At 39.8% G+C, this 18,349-nt stretch overlaps 1 protein-coding gene across 2 annotated transcripts in view; it reads right to left on the reverse strand.

Moving 5' to 3' along the window:
- DLG5 (discs large MAGUK scaffold protein 5) overlaps positions 1-18,349 on the reverse strand; it is a 158,207-nt gene that overhangs the window by 10,915 nt on the left and 128,943 nt on the right. Inside the window, exons 20-29 of one of the 2 annotated variants that reach the window (XM_042459194.1) lie at positions 17,668-17,757; positions 15,041-15,209; positions 8,795-8,957; positions 7,505-7,638; positions 6,084-6,248; positions 5,366-5,549; positions 4,659-4,807; positions 3,351-3,521; positions 1,316-1,512; positions 384-527 (exon numbers count right to left, since the gene is read on the reverse strand). In XM_042459194.1, the coding sequence (XP_042315128.1) occupies positions 384-527; positions 1,316-1,512; positions 3,351-3,521; positions 4,659-4,807; positions 5,366-5,549; positions 6,084-6,248; positions 7,505-7,638; positions 8,795-8,957; positions 15,041-15,209; positions 17,668-17,757 (1,566 nt within the window). Of the gene's footprint in view, positions 1-383; positions 528-1,315; positions 1,513-3,350; positions 3,522-4,658; positions 4,808-5,365; positions 5,550-6,083; positions 6,249-7,504; positions 7,639-8,794; positions 8,958-15,040; positions 15,210-17,667; positions 17,761-18,349 lie in introns of both variants that reach the window. The other variant, XM_042459193.1, reaches the window with a different exon arrangement.

The following is an 18,349-nucleotide window of genomic DNA, read 5'->3' on the forward strand; positions in this document are numbered from 1 at the left end:
GGATCTTAACATATTCTTACAGAACGTGAAGAAATTATAGCTGCACAGTGAGACAAGAGATGACAGATGCAGAAGAAAGGATCAAGGGAGCAAATGAAATGCTATGAGAGGAGCACATTAAATTTTGATGTTCATGAATGGACATCTCAGGAAGGGAGACATGTAGTGGTGGTGATACAGAGTCTCACTTTTTGGTCTGAGATACAAATTGCACTTCAAAGACATGGACAATATAGTAAGCAAGGAATTAAAGTACTACCTTGGACAAAGAAAACTGAAGCATCTACAAAATGCAAGCAACCACTGCCTTTTTATTGCTTTGCGGTAAGCCCAAAGAATATAACCTTTGCTGCCAGAGAAGTCTCTAGTGCCAACATACTTACCAAGGGGACACCTGCAGAATTTTCCTGGCGATTCCTTGACCAACATGTCTTTCACAGCATCAAGTAACGGTCCAAGAATGAGCACAGGCCTAGGAGATGTGCAATCCACTTTCTGGACTCGTTGATAAGCAAGGTTTATAGAATCTGAAAAGAAAGGTAGAAATTCTTACATTATATTTTAAATTTCTTCTTAGAAATCTAGTACTCAATTGCATGCTAATAAATAAAAGTAAGGACTGGATTGATGCTATCTGAAAACCTATGAATCTTAATTCTCTAACAGTACAAAATATGAATTAAAATGAATAAATGATATGGAATTGTTTATTAGGAAAAATTCAGGGAAGTATAGTCTACCTTCAGTAAACCCAAACCAGTGCTTCTTAACTACTCAGAAAAGAAGAACTAAGTTATACTATTTTCATCAAAACTCCTTAACATCCTTTTATCCAGTTTGCAATGATTTGAAGATTTCAGCAATTTTACTGATGACAAAATCAAAAGATTTTGTAAGAATTTGTCACATAACCACAAATAAACAATTTTGCTGTTGAACTCTGAGTTCTACTTGTATGTTAGACTAAATGCCATGGCATTGTTGAAATTTAGATTCCAATCTCCTTCCCAGCTTTGTTGTAAAACATTTTACTACTTATTTTACTTACGTTGTTGTAGAACATTTTTTAAATCAACAAATATTTTCAGATGCAAACTTAGAACAATTATTGCTTCTCACTCAGCGGGGATACAACATCTAGTATATTTCAGGATTACAATGTGTAGTTGCTGAACCTACACTGGTCTTGGCAAACTGAGCATTAGCTATCCACACTCATATTCTTTAAACAGCAAACTGTGGGTCTTCATTTGCCAAAGTACAAATAAATACTGATTATCTTGTGGTGTGCTAACTACATTCAACAGTCACTTGCCATCTAAGAAGGGAATGGAGTCAGTGCTGATGGTATCAAGGGCCAGCAAATCCTTTCCATCTTTGGACCCACTGCGTTTGTGTTTATGTTTTCTTCTAAAGAATGATCTTCGAGCTGCTGCCGATGATGTCTTTGTGGAACTGTTTTCATCTTTTGTTTCAGACATGCTGTGTCTTCTGTAGAATTCTTGCTCCATCCTACAAGAAAATTGTTTTGATAATTGGGCATTAGTTGAAATGCTTGTGAACTATATGTAAATATTCAAACCACTGATACTAAAATTTTGAGATAGGCTTCATTATGGATACATATATAATTGCACTATGAGGCATATCTTGACACAGGTACACTGTGCACTGAAAGGTAAAAAAGAAGAGACGTAGTCCAACATGACTTCCACATGTTGACATCACACTATAAACTCAACAATTCCTCAGGATGAAAATCAGTAACAGTGGACATGCTTCTCTAGAAGATATCTTTCTCACATGGGAGCTCACCACATTTAGGGAGCTTCCAGAGCACGTTGTTAGTCCACTCATACAGAGTGATAATGAAAACCAACTAATACCTTCAGTATGTATCTGTACCCCAGATTCTTTTGCAATATCATGGAGTTCTGTAACGGGTACATGAGTTCATTGACAAACAAGGTGTTGTGCAAAAGGTCCCCTTGTTTTAAACCACTCCAATGATTTAAAAATCATTGAAACAGATGACACATTTTCACTTACTTTCTATCTTCTCCAGGACAGGAGTGTGCATCTTCCCATCCACTGGACCCATCACCTACTCCTATAACAGTCTTTCAACCACACTGTGGCTGCATCCAGGTTAACCCCACTTTAATTGCCATGGCTCAATGCTATGGAATCCTGGGACTTGTAGTTTGCTGTGACACCAGAGCTTTTTGACAGAAAAGGCTAAAGTCTCAGAAAAGTACAATTTCTCCAAATTTTGTAGGAATGAGCCATGACAAAGTGAAGTCACCCTGCATTATTTCTGCAATGTGGATGAGGCTTAGATGAAAACAAAATGGTTGCTTGAACTGTCAGAGCAACAGGTTGGGGTTGCTTGGTATTTCTAACTTCATCAACTACCTGAGGTGGTCTGTTCTTACAAAAAGATCCTGTTGCAATATGCACAGAGATGTGCAGGTCTCTAAATTCATGCAGACTGATTGTATGTAACTGGCCCTGTATTTTGTTTCTCTTGACTCTATGTCTAAATGGCTTTTGCAGAGATAGAGAAGAAGTGAAATATGTTTTTTAAAAAGTGAATGGACAACAGAAGGTCAAGTAATAAGTGGCTCTGAAACAGTATAGCAGTCCTACAATCCTGTAACTCCACATATTCAATATAAGGGGGAACACAACTCAGAAAGCTGAGTTACTGCAAAGGTTGCTGCAAAATGTGAAGAATGACTGTAAAACAGTCAAGTGAAAAGGCCTATGAAATAGAGAGCAAGCAGAACCAAAATACATAAAACAATAATCAGATATGGGGAAGATTTTCCTACCCGTTGCTAGTAATATAGTTGCTAGTTCATTATTATATAAGGATCCTAGCTAAGCAGTGGTGCCTACTTCTCTCCCTTGATCTTAATCTCCTTGATCTTTATGAAAAATCAAGCATTAATTTAGCAGATTAAAAGGAGGGAATGTGGTGCAGTCTTGTGTTCAAACTCAAGGACCAAAATTAAATATGGATGCCACGCATGTCTAAAAATGCTACCGCATGACCATGGGAAACCATTTATATCAATGTTCAATTTTTAAAAAAATAATAATCCCAAAGTCCTTTCCATTTTTAGAAGACAGCAACTATCAACAGTACTAAAAATGCCATCATGGAATACCTTCTTTAATTGGGTGTTATTGAAAACATGCCACCTCTTTCAACTTTACTGGGAAACTTAATATCTCTCCAGCATTAACTACAAAGCTTGGAAGAATGAAGTGTATGGCTTATATTCATACTTCATTTTAACTGTTCACTTTTAGCAATGATATTTATATCTTAGAGATGGATTTACATGTATTTGCTGGGAATCTGTCCTCTTTCCAGCTTTTGGGCATTCTCATCCAGCTGCCATGCCATCCAGCAACCAAAGTTCCCCTGTGGCAGAGTGTCATCGACATACAAAATGTCATCTTTTTTAAAGCTCAAGTCCTGCTCTACTTCTGCCAGCCGGTCGTAAAGTGCCCTGCAAAGAATGAGAGACGAAAGTAACTTTTTAATTAACACATCACATATTAAATATAGACGCTATAAGTATAAATATGTATTACAGCATGCAAATAATTTCTTAATTCCTACCACTATTCCAATGTAATCCACTGAATACACTTTGAAAGACACATCCTTTAAAATATTATACAATCATAAATTACCATCATTTAACCTTATTACTTTTTAATATATTTAATCACCAGCATCCATCTCTCTATTACTCCCCCCCCCCCCAATTCCAATCTCTATCATAGAACAGGCAATTTAACCATCTCAAATTGGTCCATGTTTCCTTAGTTTATTCTGTTCTGCTAGGTTTCTGATTACATTTCCATCTTTTTGCAAATAAAATTCTTCCAATTGTAATTCTGAGCAGAGGCAGCTCTTGCTTATCTAAAGGAGCAGCCAGCAACTTTTACATATTCAATAGACACTGTAATGGCTCATGCTCATGATTCAAGTAAAACATCTTATTTATCACCTTAATCATCGTCCTTTTAAAAAAGCAATACTATTTTTTTTAAAAAGTTTCTTTTTAGCCTTTCCTTCTTTCCCTCATTTTTTCATAATATTCATACACAGATCACTATTATTTTACAGGCTGTAGAACTTCAAAGAACGAGAGCTGTGGCTGGACTGGGAATTAAAAGCCAGGTGCTTCAAGTCAAATGCTTCCTTTTCACCCTGCTCATAAGACCTATATCATAAAATCTATATCATAAAATCTATATTCAAAAATGGAATTAATCGGTTGGGCAGGAAGGAAGGAAGGAAGGAAGGAGTTTGGTTTACTAAGCTTGCAAGCTTGATGTTGTTTAAGTAGGTCAATCATTTAGATGTTTGCTCAAGGGGATACACATAAGGGAAAATTCAATGAACTGAATTTATATATGCAAATGAGCCAAAGCAGATTTAAGTTACTATAGATAGAACTTTACTACTACCAATGGTCAATTTAAACACAACACATACAACATTTATTGGTTGATCTCATTCAGACATTTAACTGCAAGTCATTAACTGCTGAAAGAGAAAGAGATATTTATGTCTGTGGAGCCAGTCCTTACTGGCTCACACCATTTCCTGATGTACTGAAGGGAGTTTTAAATACCTGACATAGAATCCATCTCCAGGTAAATCTTTGATCTTGCTGAATTCTTCAACTCTGTACTGAGCTTTTATTCTAACATTTTCACATGGCTTAAGCATTTCAAGATAAGCTTCCTCTGTTGTTTTATTGCGCATGTCAACTGAGCCATACTGGAAAATAAAGAAAGGGAAAGAAACCATGAATGCATAAAACCACAAGTCTGATGTGTATCTTTGCAAATTAAGTAATAAGAAGTATGCTAAGCATCTTCCCACACCATAGAGCAGAGGTGGGACCCATGTGATTTTCACATGGCCTAAAACAGGCGGGGGGGGGGGGAGATGAATAACATTTGAATGGCAAATGGTGCCCCTGGCGTTGCTTCTGGTGGTGCAGTTAGCCATTTCCTCAATCAAAATATCTAGAGGCTCAAAAGTTCCTCCTTCATGCTAGATTGTGTTTAATCCAAAACTGAAAAAAACAAACAAACAACAACAACTCATTTCTTCTTCAGCAGGGAAGGAGAGTGGGGAGGAGTGCATATGTGTGGGAGATTAAACTCAATCTCAGATTTTTTCACTTGAAAATTTCTTGAGGGAGATGATGGATGTTTGGTAAGCTCAAAGGCCACACAAGACATAACCAAGGGCCACATGTGACCTTTGGGCACCACAATTCTCACTGCCGACTGAAACTATCAACCATCTTCATTTTGCATTTACAGTTACCTCAAGTATCATGTCTCCTAGCACCAATCCATCGGGTCCTTTGGCAGGGCTATCATCTTCTACGTCGGACACAAATATGCCATATAGATTTCCGCCACAGATTTGGATTCCAAGTTCCACTTGAGACTTCTTAAGGGTAACAGTTCTAGGTTCAGGGGTCCTCTTGGTTGTGTCCATAGAATTGCTTTCAATAGCAAGAAACAAGGACACTCAAGGTCTGTTTGACAAAACATTTCTCACTAGCTGCTACTCTTCCAAATTCCTAAATTCAAATCAGTACCCAGTCCTTGGCAGCCTTTGGTTTTTTAGCAGAGTATTGAGACACAAAGACTATTTCAACAGTCTGAACTCTTTATGACATTATTTGGCAGAAAGAAAGCAACCATTCCCCTCCATAACCTGGATTCTGAGTTCAATGCAGATGTTTTCATTCCCACTTCCCACCCCTAACTGTTTGTCATTACAGTAAATCAGTCATGATACACTGTATCGAGCAATTTTTCTGATTTTGATACTTATATTCAGGGCCATTCCCCTGTCCTGGCCACTCTAGATAAGGCTTCCCCAATGGCTTACTCTGTTTTATGGGACAACTCTCATCAGCAGGCATGGCCAATGGTCAGGAAATATGAGAGGACTTATCCCAAAATCTGCATTTCACTATGCTGGAGAAAGCTGCTCTGAAACACAGTAAGTGAGAAATGAGGAAGCAGCTTACCGCATTGAATTGCGGGGACTAGTAGTTGGAGTGGTCTGCTTGGAAGGAGGTGTCATGGTCCCTTCGTCCTGTTCGCTCACAGTGTCGATTATGGAATGGCTGTCAGGAGTTGCAGCTCCACTGCCTTGTGGAGTGGAATGACTACTCACAGGTTCTAGCCGGGAGCTTGAATTAAAAAGTCAACAACAGTAGGAATTATAGTAGTGAAATAATAATAATAATTAAATAATAAATAATTATAATTAAATAATAATTGTTTGGGTTGATTCTAAACAATGGCTAACACAAATTAAAATGCATCTTTAAATATCTAAATGGCTACTGACATTACAGGGAGGAACAAGGTCAAAATTTTAAATCAAACGGTTATTTGCTCCTGCTGTTTGATGGCTCCAAGACTCTCCAGGGGCTGGAAAAATGGCTCCTTCCACTCCAAGCAGAGCTCAAGGAGATCATTCTACTTCCTTTCATTCAACGTGAGATTTTATCTCACAAATAACAAAATAAGCAAGAATAAAACTTCCCAAATTTGCCGCCTCAAAACCTGAAGAAAGGTTGGCTCTGGTGCCTTATAATCCACCCTCGCCTTGGTCAGAAGCCATGACAACTGGCTTTCTGACAGCAACTTTGCCTTGCGTGTTTTGTGTAGACAAACTCAGCTGATCTCAGAGTGATTAAGCACAACTTCCTCAGACACCACAACAATACCATCCTCACTTATTATTTATATGAGCCAAAGGTAAGGTGTAAATATTTCAGTTCCTATTGGTTTCTTGCAAAGACCTTCTAACAAGGTGTATGTGTGTGCATACTTCTGGGAGCTGTAGTCCAAAAAAGTAACCTTTCCCTTGATCTTCCCCAGATTGTTTTAAATTATGGTGAAAGAGGGCTTGCTTTTGCCCACAGAACTCCAAAAGAAATGGTATGAGACTCAAATAGATGTATTTCCCACAAACATGTGCAGTGTCTAGAGTTATAAGCAGATTGGAGCACATTTCTCCCTTTCCAGCTGCTTTTATTTCCTCAGAAACGAAAAACAAATAATTCACAGTGGTTCAATCAATGTTTCATGTCAAGCCATGATCAAGGAAACTTAACTACAGTTTGCTGCGAAGTCTGAATGGCCCAATAATTATCACAACTATCACCTGGTCTACAGAGGCTAAGGCACCATGCATATGGGAGAGAACCTATGAAGCTGAGTGCTGAGAGGATAAAAAATGAAAAACAAGACTAGCAGCAGCAACAACTTTAAACTACTGTCTACATATTGCAGATACAAAGGCTAAAACCATTGTTTGAGTTGATTCTAAACAATGGCTAACACAAACTATTATTTGATCCAATGTCTGATCTGAGGTAGTGAAAAGCATTGCTTCACATGATACAGACCCAGCCTAGATAAGTCTAATCAATCTTACCTTGATCGTGAGTGATTTCCTAGCTGGAACATGTGTGGGTTGTACTGTGCTAGGATAGTTACGGTGTCACATTGCTGCCCAATGATCAGCCGCGCTTGTTGCTCTGTGGCATTCCGCAGGTTTATTCCATTAAACTAGGGATTGGGGTGGAATGGAGGGAAGGAGGGAAGGCAGATGTGCTCAGCAGTGCATTTACAATGATGAAATAAGTATAGATTTCCCCATTTAACTTCATATTGCTTTTTGAAACTTGATTTCCCATAATTTATTGGATCTATATTGCAGATTATTTGTTGAATTCAAGGTAGTGTGGATAAGAGGCATGCTGCTGCTTCTGAATTATTTAATTACCTCTGGGGGGGGGGATCAATGTAATCATTTTGATACTTACAGTGTAAGAGGATAACTTACAGTCTGACTGAAATACAATAAAGTTTTCTAAAGAGGTTTTAAGGGCACTCTTCCTGGATTCAACTTTTCTCAGAAAATTATTTTAACACAAACCTCAGCTAAGGAAAGCAACAGATTTCAGATCTGTAGATTTACCCTGGGGAGGGGTGGAGTGGGGAACATGTGACCTGCAGACAATAATTTTAGTCCAAAAATGCTTTCTCAGGCTGAAAACCCTGATGCACAACCAGGGAGGTGCACATCACCAGTAGTAATCAACATCTACATTTTCTATCACAGATAAATGTTACTTATGGCAGTCTGACTGGCATTTGTTTTTTCCTGTTGTATTAAGACAACATGCAATTAATGGGGCTATCAGGATATATGTCTTAGCCATCACGGTTACAGTGACATTTGAAAATTTAACTAAAAGAATGGTATTGGAATTTACAAGAATGGGAGGAAAAAGACAGAAGAAGGTCAGATTCACTTGATTTTGAGCTTTCAGGATTCCCAGATCAGAATGTGGGAAGGTGGCACATACATGTTTCTAAACATACAAGCAGACTAATCAGAGAACCATAATTGCTTGCAGCTCCTTTTTCAACATACATTCAATAGTAAAACTCAAGGATTTCTTTGTGATGCAGCCCCAAATATGTTTTTCCAAGGCTGGCTGATTGAGAAATTTGCAGGTGGAAAGTTTGGAACATTTTAGAAGCAGTGACACATTAACAATATTGTGGCACATCCATGAAAACAAGTGAAATGAGCCAATAATGTTGGTAATTTCTCGGTATCAGAATCTAAACTGACTGGCTTCTTTCTAAATGAATAGATTGCCTGCTTGTGGATTAGCAATAGCTACAATTATCAACTAATTCATCAGATATTTACCTCTAATAACTGGTCACCATATTCTAGACCAGCCTGATGGGCGATGCTGCCACCAGTTACTTTGGATACAAATATCCCACCATTTTCACCACACACAATTGAGATTCCAAGTGGTTCAGAGCCCTTCTGCACTTTCACATGACGAGGTTCTTCCATATATGGCCTTTGGGAAGAAAAGAGCATAGGGCCACATGTTGAAAACATGTACATAGAGTTACAATTATAAATAAAATTATGCACAAATAAATTATGCAGAGGGCAGGGACATGCATAACATTTGCCTGCCCTTGCACCCTTAAAAGTTAAATAATTCCCGTCTTAAACAATTACTGAATTGCTGTGAGCAGCATCATTCCAATCATCATGCAAACACATAGAGGCCAGATGAACAATATTTTAAATATATTTGGAGGGGATGACAAAAAAGGAGCAGAATAATAAAATACTATGAACTATAAATTAAACAAAGGTTAAAAAATAGTTTTGAACAAAACACATCTTCATCCATATTATATAGTGGTAAATGAACATATATAATATGCATTTAAGAAAAACATTCCCCAAAAAGTGTTATAGCAATTTATAAAATCCCAGGAGCCTTAATAGCCAATGGCCATAAATACAAAACTATGAGAAGCCTGAGAGTCAAGAGATGGAGAAGGAAAAGCACAATACTGGTAATTAATATCTATATGCAGGGAAACACGCCATTAGTCAATGAAAACTAAGCAGCAGTTTAAATAAAAGGCAACTCAAGCCATTAAGGATGGTGGGTTGCATGGTAGCATTGCAATTACCATGCAATTTTTCCTTGGGGTAGGGGATTATCCAAACATGTAAATAGCACAAGGAAGGTGTGCAAATACTGCTCGAGAAGGACAACCTTTATATCAAGCCAACCTCAAACTCCTTAGTGAACAGAACCTTGGCCTAGGAGCCACAGGGATTCTCAGAAAAGATCTATTACGGAACAAATATCTGAAAGATGCAGAGGGATGCAGAAAAGGAAAAAAAACAAACACACACTTAGAAAGAGAGAAAGTAACAACAGAGTCTAAACAGCTACATTGAGAATGAAAACCGTGACCATGAGTCAAATCTTGGGGTAGGCTTCTTCCTAAATCCAACCCAATCCTGGCTTGTCTACACTGCTTGACTCATAGTTGATATAATGCATGCTTTATTCACCTTCATATGATACAGGGGGGCATGACTTTTTGGCATCAAGTGTAAGGAAAAAAGCTTAACTAGACTACCAAACTCCACCGTAGGCAGTAAAAGGAGGTAGCAGCCACAGGTTAAGTATTTGTGGGATCAGAAAAAGGCAACATTAGATTAATCTGTTAAGTCTTTTACTTTGTTCCAGGTGCAGTATACACTACAGATCAGAACTACAGATCAGAACTGATCTGCTTGAGTTGCTCTGACCCTCAGTTCTGCGAGAAAGGCAAGATAGAAATCAAATCAGTTAATCACTGATTAATCAATAAGGCAAGCACTGCAGTAAGACTGTCTCGAGAATAAATATGGGAAAATTAAGGACAGAAGGAGGTGTAGAACATTATTTCACACAAGATGCTCATCTCATGATCTGGGATAATAACATGAGACACTGTGTGTTTAGCCAGCACCTGCATGGCTGACTAAAAATAGCTGCTCTGATTCCTATACTACACAATAACACATTTTTTGAACTGTAGTCTTTAAAGGAATCAGGATGTCCAAGTAAACACCTCTTATTGGAGCTACCAATCAGTAGTAATAGTGTGCCACCCACAAAAGTAGAGGTGCTCAAAATTCTACCCTAAGTATGTTCCCACCCACTCCAACAACTCTTTTCACCTTATATCCCATCCCACTGCCACCTTCATCATGACTTAAAGAAAGTGAGTTGTCAAGAACAGATATTAAGTCTTTTGAAGTAAACCCCTAAATAGTCTGTCTGTTGAATGCTGTTCACTAGCCTATGCAGATGAGAAGATAAAGCTGAGATTAAAGGATTTGACAAGGCCAGATAACAAACCAGTGAGTATCCAGCATGAAACAAAAAGGGACTCCTGTCTCATAAACAGTTTTGTAGAAAGGCAGCATCCTGGCAGAGTAGTTTTTATCCATTATATTGTCTGAGTGGTCTATTTTGGCAAGGTGAATACAGCATATGTTTCCCTAGACATATATGTTTCCCTAGACATATATAGAAATACATTTACCACATTACTAATGAATTCAATAGTCATAATCCATTTATCTGAGCTATGAAGGAAAATGTCCACCTTAATGTACGTATATGACTGATTTCTGGTTGACTAGAACCCTAGCACCTTTTACTTTTAAAACTGGGTATTTAGGATTCATTGAGGGAGAAAGGGTGGTTTTAAATAAATATATCATCATCATTATTACTATTAGCTATCATTATCACCATCAGACTAGTAGGCAGGAGTTTGCAGGTTGTGACAGAAAGTTCAGTACCTCAAAGAGAGTTTGGCCTGACTGCGAGCTCAGTGGCAGCTGTATATGCTTTAACCTTAGATATGATCCTCGGCATGTACAGCACCTTCTTCTATTATTAACACTGGAGTAGGGAGGCTATGCTTAGTGAATAACTGCTTGAAAACACAGGCTGTGGCTTTCCTGATAAGGATATTCAAACATCCAAAAAGCTGCTCCTCTCCAGCTTCAACCAGCTACACAGCACAAAGTAATGCTTCAGGTACAACTATCACTGTGGCATGAGGGTGATGTGAGGCCCTATCCAAATACACTCTTGCTAGGAAAGTACAAGCTTTGAAAACCATGCCCTATAAGGAGTGGCTCAGGGAGCTGGGTCTGTTTAGTCTGGAGAAGATAACATGATAGCCAGGCTTAAGTATTTGGAGGGATGGCATATTGCAGCCAAAGCAAGCTTGTTTTCTGCTCCTTCAGAGACTAGAACACAGAGTGATGGATTCAAACTACAGGAAAAGAGATTTTACTTAAACATTAGGAAGAACTTCCTGATGGTAAGAACTGTTCAACAGAGGAATGTACTGCCTCAGAGTATGGTAGAGGCTACTTCTTTGTAGATTTTTAATCAGAGGCTACATGGCCATCTATTGGGAATGCTTTTATAGTGTTTGCATGGCAGGAGTTTAGACTGGATAGCCCTTGGAATCACTTCCAACTCTATGATTCTAGTTCTAGGTGTCTGAGACTTCCAGAAAAATAATTATTTTTTCATAGTGACAGTCTTGTAGTCCATGAATGCTATATTACAGGAATACCTAAATTTGCTTTTCTTTTTTGTCTTTGACCTATCGTCTACTGGAATTTAAATAAATCATTAAATTTCCACGTAAGGAGAGTTACAAACTAGCATCTTCCCCAGGCATATGTGCTCTAAGGCATGAGAACTACTCAGCTTTAGCCTGATTTTGTATGTCTTCTGTTGCCTAAGCACTAGGTAGGTTGTGAGATTAAGGTCCAAATATTATAAGTACGGTATACTAAGTTGCAAAATACAATACAGGTTGAGTATCCCCTATCCAGAATTCTGAAATCCAAAAAATTCCAAAATTGTCCACATGGTTGGCTTAGAGTGACATCTTTGCTTTCTGATAGTTCAGTGTACAGTTGGCCCTCCATATTCACAGTTTCGATTATTCACAAGGTCAAGGCGCGAATGCAGGCATTCCTCCTCCCTTTCCCTACCCAGTCTCTCCTTGGGAAGACCAGAGAGAGAGATCAGGAGGCTAAGGCAGGAGGTGCCTTAATCCCCCCTCCCAACCCTTCTCCTCCCCGATCCTCTCCTTGGGATGCCCAAGGAGAAGATTAGGGAGGAAAAGGGTCTCGGATGGACCAAGGCACCTCTTGCCTTCACCTCCTCATCATTTCCTTGGAATGCACAGGGAGAAGATCTGGGAGGCAAAAGGCCTCAGAGGGACCAAGGCACCTCTTGCCTTTTCTTCCCCATCCTCTCCCTGGGCTGCCCCAGGAGAGGATAAAGAGGAGAAGGGGCAGGGAGCCATTTAAAGGGATGGGAGGGTTGGGGGAAAAGGAGTGCACACTCCGGCACCTCTTCCCCCGCTCACCCTTCCTGGCTCATGCACAAAATTATTTTTAAAATATTATGCCTAAAATTACATTCAGGCTACATGTATAAGGTGTATATGAAATATAAATAAATTTAGTGTTTAGACTTGGGTTTTATCTCCAAAATAAAACTGCTAAATTTGTGTAAGCAAATACAGTGGTACCCCGGGATACGAAATACCCACGTTACGAAATTTCCGGGATACGAAAAAATCCCATAGGAAATAACTGTTCCGGGTTACGAAGGTTATTTCGGGTTACGAAGAAAATTTTGGTGCTTTTCGGCGCTATTTCACATGAAATCGCGGCTTTTCCCCATTAGCGCCTATGGGTTTTCGGCTTGCGAAGGCTTTTCGGGTTACGAAAGCGGCGGCGGAACGAATTAATTTCGTAACCCGAGGTACCACTGTATTACAAAATTTGAAAATATCCAAAGTACAAAACACTTCTCATCCCAAGCACTGCAGATAAGGGATACTCAACTTGCGCTACCTGACACGACACTACACTGCATTATATTATTAATTAACTCTACTGGAAAGTAAATTTATCATTTCTTTTTGGGCTCTTTCTATCTGTAAAGCTAGACAATGGCTGATTAGTCCTCAACAATTGTGACAGCCTTCCAGGGGGGAGAGGAAGTGCAAAACCTCCATTATTCCATGCTCCTTTCAAGCTCTGAGCAGGGACTGAGAAAGTTCTGTCAATTAGGTGATGAGCTCCTGTGGTTTCAACTTTTTTTGTGTAGCGATCTTTTCTGTTTCCTGAAAAGTTCTTTGCATAGATGTGACCTCTGGGGATCCTCTGGGGACCAGTGGAGTTACTAAAAATTTAACTAGCATCATATCAACAACTGAGGAAAAACATGGGATACTTGATGATGTTCTGGGCAGGTTAATATTTAGCACAAAACCAAAATGTCCTCAAATTTATCTTCAAGTCTACAGGATAAGGCAGGTCAGAATTGCCACATTTGCCTCCTTCACATAGACACATGCCAGAAAACAGTACCTGTCATGTCACACTCTTTCCTTCCCCCCACTAGCTAGAAAATATATTTCATCAGCAAAAGATTACACTTGGGAAACTAGTCAACACACTGCCTATCCATTCTTTGACCACTACCACAGAGAGGAATTACCTTATTGTACATTCCCTTTTTAACTTTCATCAGTGATGCTCCCAGCTATTTTGTTGCTCAGCTTGCAAGAGTAAGGATCACACATACACATATTGTATATAATCACCCCCTGACCTTTTGTTTTGTTTTTCTCCTAGTGATTTTCCTGCTTTTTCTTGCCCTAGTAGCCATATGTTACACCTACAGGCATCTTAGGATGAAATAAACATAAACAAAATGCTAACTTGTTCTGCAAGCATCCACGGTTACTAGTGTCAGTGACATCTATCATGAGTCTCATGTGACCTGGCACTTTAAAAGTTTCCTATGCATTTTCTAACAGAGGGTGACCTCTGGGCTGTTTTAAAACACTGCTCTTCCACTGGTAGATTTGAGTAACAAATTCAAATTTGACTTTAAATCATTCTGAGACATGAGCCACCTTGATGTGGACTGCACCGGGAAATAACATTTTTGATCACTGGGTCTACTCTTCATTTACAGTAAGTAAAGTTGAGAGACAAGGATAGAGTCAAGGGCACTGTTTTTGAAATAATAATAATAATAATAATAATAATAATAATAACAACAACAACAATAACTTTATTATGGCCATTTGGCCAGCACATGTTTTTGAAACAGAGGCTGGATAGCCATCTGTTGGGTGTGGTTTGATTGTGTATTCCTGAATAGCAGGGGATTGGACTGGATGGACCTGATGATCTCTTCTGATTCCATGATTCTACAGAGATGAACAGGCGGAAGGATGAGGAATGAGCAGCAGAACAATAGGTTGATACGTGTGTGTGCGTGTGTGTTTATGTGTGTAGCAAAAAATGGTCAGATAGTTTCTATGTACCCAACTGAACTTAATGGTGAGCCCCAGTCAAAAAAAGTCAAAGGCCACTGTTCTAGAAGGGGGGGGGGGGGGGGAATCATTATTAGCAGTTTTCTCTGACCTTTCCAACAAATTATTCAATATTTATCCAGTTAACAAACCAGTTTTTTAAGTAATTAACCCTACATAACATATTAACAGAATGACCACCACTTACTTGTCTTTTCGACGTTGTCCCATTGATACTGGACTCACTGAGATCCTGGGCATGGTGGAAAGAGAATTTTGTGACTGGCTACTGGCGAAGGATGAGGTCTCTAGGTTCAGTGGTGACTGCGGAGGAGTTACCAGGCTTGGGCTGCTACATTCAGAGTGCGACAATGAACCTACACAGAGAAACACAGGAGCATCTATGGCATTTGCAGCAGTCAACATACTGTATTCTTATATATCAATTTTCAAGTATTTTTATAGAGGATTTCCTACCACAACGTCTAAGGCAGTGATGGCAAATATATTAGAGACTGAGTGGCTGAACTGCAACCCAAAACCCACTTACTTATTGCAAAGTGCCATGTCCCTCTGACTTTCTAGTAACAAACTCTGTGCTGAGGTGATGGTGTGTGTGACCACAGAGAGGGCTCTGAGTGCCACTTCTGGAGGTTCGCCATCAGTGGTCTAAGGTGTTCATGTTGCTGTTGTTTTAAGAAGTAGTAGAAAGAGATTTCATTATATTGCTATCTGGATCTACAAGAAAATGTTGGAAGTGTGGAGTGCTCCTATAATACTATAGAGCCTTCCAAGATACTTTATTTCACTATCCACTGTCCTATGATCTTTTAGTACCTGCCCCATTAGTCAGTATTCCATAGTTCTCCCTTCCTCTGATGTTTCTCCCTAAAGATCTATTTAATTTTGGGTTCTGTCAATACTTATGTGAATAGACAATTTTGGCTATAAAAGTCTTGCATTGAGTAAGAGAATTAAGATTACTACTGGTATGCCTCTGAGACAAACCACCTTACTCAGAGGAAGCATCAGCTGCCTGCAAGGGCATGGCCTGCAGCCTATAAGAGCAGCAGATCTAGATTCATTTCAAACTGGCTTCAGAGCAGGATATGGAGTTGAGACTGCTATCACCACCTTAGTGGATGATCTTCACCTGAGCATTGATGGGGGAAGTGTGTCCCTGCTGTGCTTTTGGACTTCTCAGCAGCACTCAGTACTATCAACCATGTTATCCTTCTGGGATGCCTGGGGATATGGGAATCAGAGGCAATGTGCTTCACAGTGGCTATCAGGCAAGTTCCACATAGTGGTGCTTGGGAAGTTGCTCTTCAAAAAAAATTGCTGTTGTATGGCATACTACAAGGTGCCATTCTATCCCCAATGCTATTCAACATCTACATGAAACCACTGGGAGAGATCATTCACTGTAAATTGGGAAAACTCTGTATAAAGTTCAGAAACTACAGTTAGTTCAAAACACGGCAGCCAAATTGATTACTGGGATATCCATGAGTTATCACACTATCCCAATATTAAAATCACTCCATTGACTGCCGGTTAGTTTCCAAGCAAGATACAAAGTGTTGGTTATTACCTTCAAAGCACTACATGGTTGGGGTCCAGGTTACCTTCAGGATCACCTCCTCCCATTTAATCTGCCCCAGACACTCAGGTCCTCTGGCGGATATTTACTCCAGTCAGCCAGAACTAGGTTGGTAACTGTCAGCCAGAGGACTTTTTCTTCAGCCTCCCCTTGATTATAGAATGGCCTGCCAGAATCATAGAATCAGAGGGTTTTTAAATTGTTAGCTGTAAATGATGAATTTTAGATGTGGATTGTTTCAATATGTGCACATCTTTCCACCAAAGAGTCACCCAAGATGAAATGCATTGTTAAGTTGGCATCTGAACAAAACAATGTTCCCAAAAGTTTCATAAAAACACCTCTGGTGACTGTGGCCCATTACACACGGGCTTAAAAGTACGCGCAGAGCGCGTACTAGGGTTAAGACGCGGCAGTGCTTCTGCACCGCCCTAACCCTAGTGCGCGCTGTGCGTGCACAAAATGGCAGTGGCTGTTCCACACGGCCGTCGTCATCGATACGTCATGGCCGCACGGCCTCCAAACGAGGCGGTGCAGTTGTGACATATTGGGGTTGCGGCAGGGCGCCTAGGGCGCCCTTTCCGCGACCCCGGAAGGAGCTCCGTTTCGGAGCTCCTTCCTGGTTTGGTCCGCTGGGTGCAGCCTTCAGATGGCTGCGCCCAGCGGACCAAAGGAGAAAGGGGCCAAACGGCCCCTTTCTCCTTCTCCCTGCTGCCGCGGGGTTTCCTTGGGGCTTGAAGTCCCAAGGACACCCCTTTCCAGGCTGCGGGGAAGGGGCCTTTTGTCGCTTCCCCGCAGCCCAGAAAGTGGCGGATCGGGGCCTCAGCGGCTGCCGCTCTGGACACTGAGGCCCTGATCTGGCAGGGAAAGGTGCGCCTACAGGCCGCCCCAAAGGGGCGGTCTGTAACGCGCCTAAGACACTGAAGAATTGTTGGGATTATATTACAACATGTATGTTCTTAGCTGCTGTACATCTTTTAATACTGTGTAGCTCAATTAGAAGGCTGGAAAACAGGGTTAGCAACACATACCCAACTATAAAAATACATTAAAAATACATTTTGGTACATAGAATATTTGCCCATCTGCTAGTGTTATCCGGGGTGAAGGGACAAGCAGAAAACATGATGGGGCACATTCCCTTAATCTAAATGTAGACAGAAGTATCCTAGAGTACAGAACTCTTAATTTATGCAATAATCTCCAATAAAACAACAAGAATTTTTTTTTACCCCTATCAGAGCCAATGATGGACCTTGGATATCTCGGCGTCAAAGGTATTTTTATTCGTTCTGTTCTATATTGCAAGTTGCTGGAAGAACCTACTTTAAAGTACAAAAAGGTGGGAAAAGTCAAATTTAATAAAAAGAGAAATCAATTCATTTAGATCTTAAATCTTGCTAAATACTTCAGTGGCTACTATAAGAAATGTAATTGAAACAGGTTTTACTATTGCTTTTTAAAAAATCTAACTTCATTCTCTGGCAAGAATTCCCATTTCACGGGAATGTTTTCAATGATAGTCCTGTAATGTTAAACACATAATTGCTTCAATCAGGCAGAAAGAGCAAGGAATTCCTACTTTTAAAAATAAAGGACATGGAGACGTGCAACTCTTCTCCATCTAGCAAGCATCCCTGCAGCCTCTCTCTCAAGAGGCTCTTCTCTTCATCTGAATTCTGATACAGAAAGTGTGATCCCCAGGATATAAATACTTAGAGAGAGAGGCTGCAGAGAGGTAAGCAGGAACTTAGGTTACGCCTTTTGCTTTTGAAACAGGACACCTCTGTTCATATATTACTGGCCAGTTCTGTGTTTAGCTACATCATACCACTCATTCTGAAAAAGACTACAGAAATATTTTTCTTAGAATAAAGACTGCAATTGGAGCAAAACAGGGAAAGCCTGTGTGTC

This window comes from Sceloporus undulatus, chromosome 3 (genome assembly GCF_019175285.1).
Source record: "Sceloporus undulatus isolate JIND9_A2432 ecotype Alabama chromosome 3, SceUnd_v1.1, whole genome shotgun sequence".
Lineage (NCBI taxonomy): Eukaryota > Metazoa > Chordata > Lepidosauria > Squamata > Phrynosomatidae > Sceloporus > Sceloporus undulatus.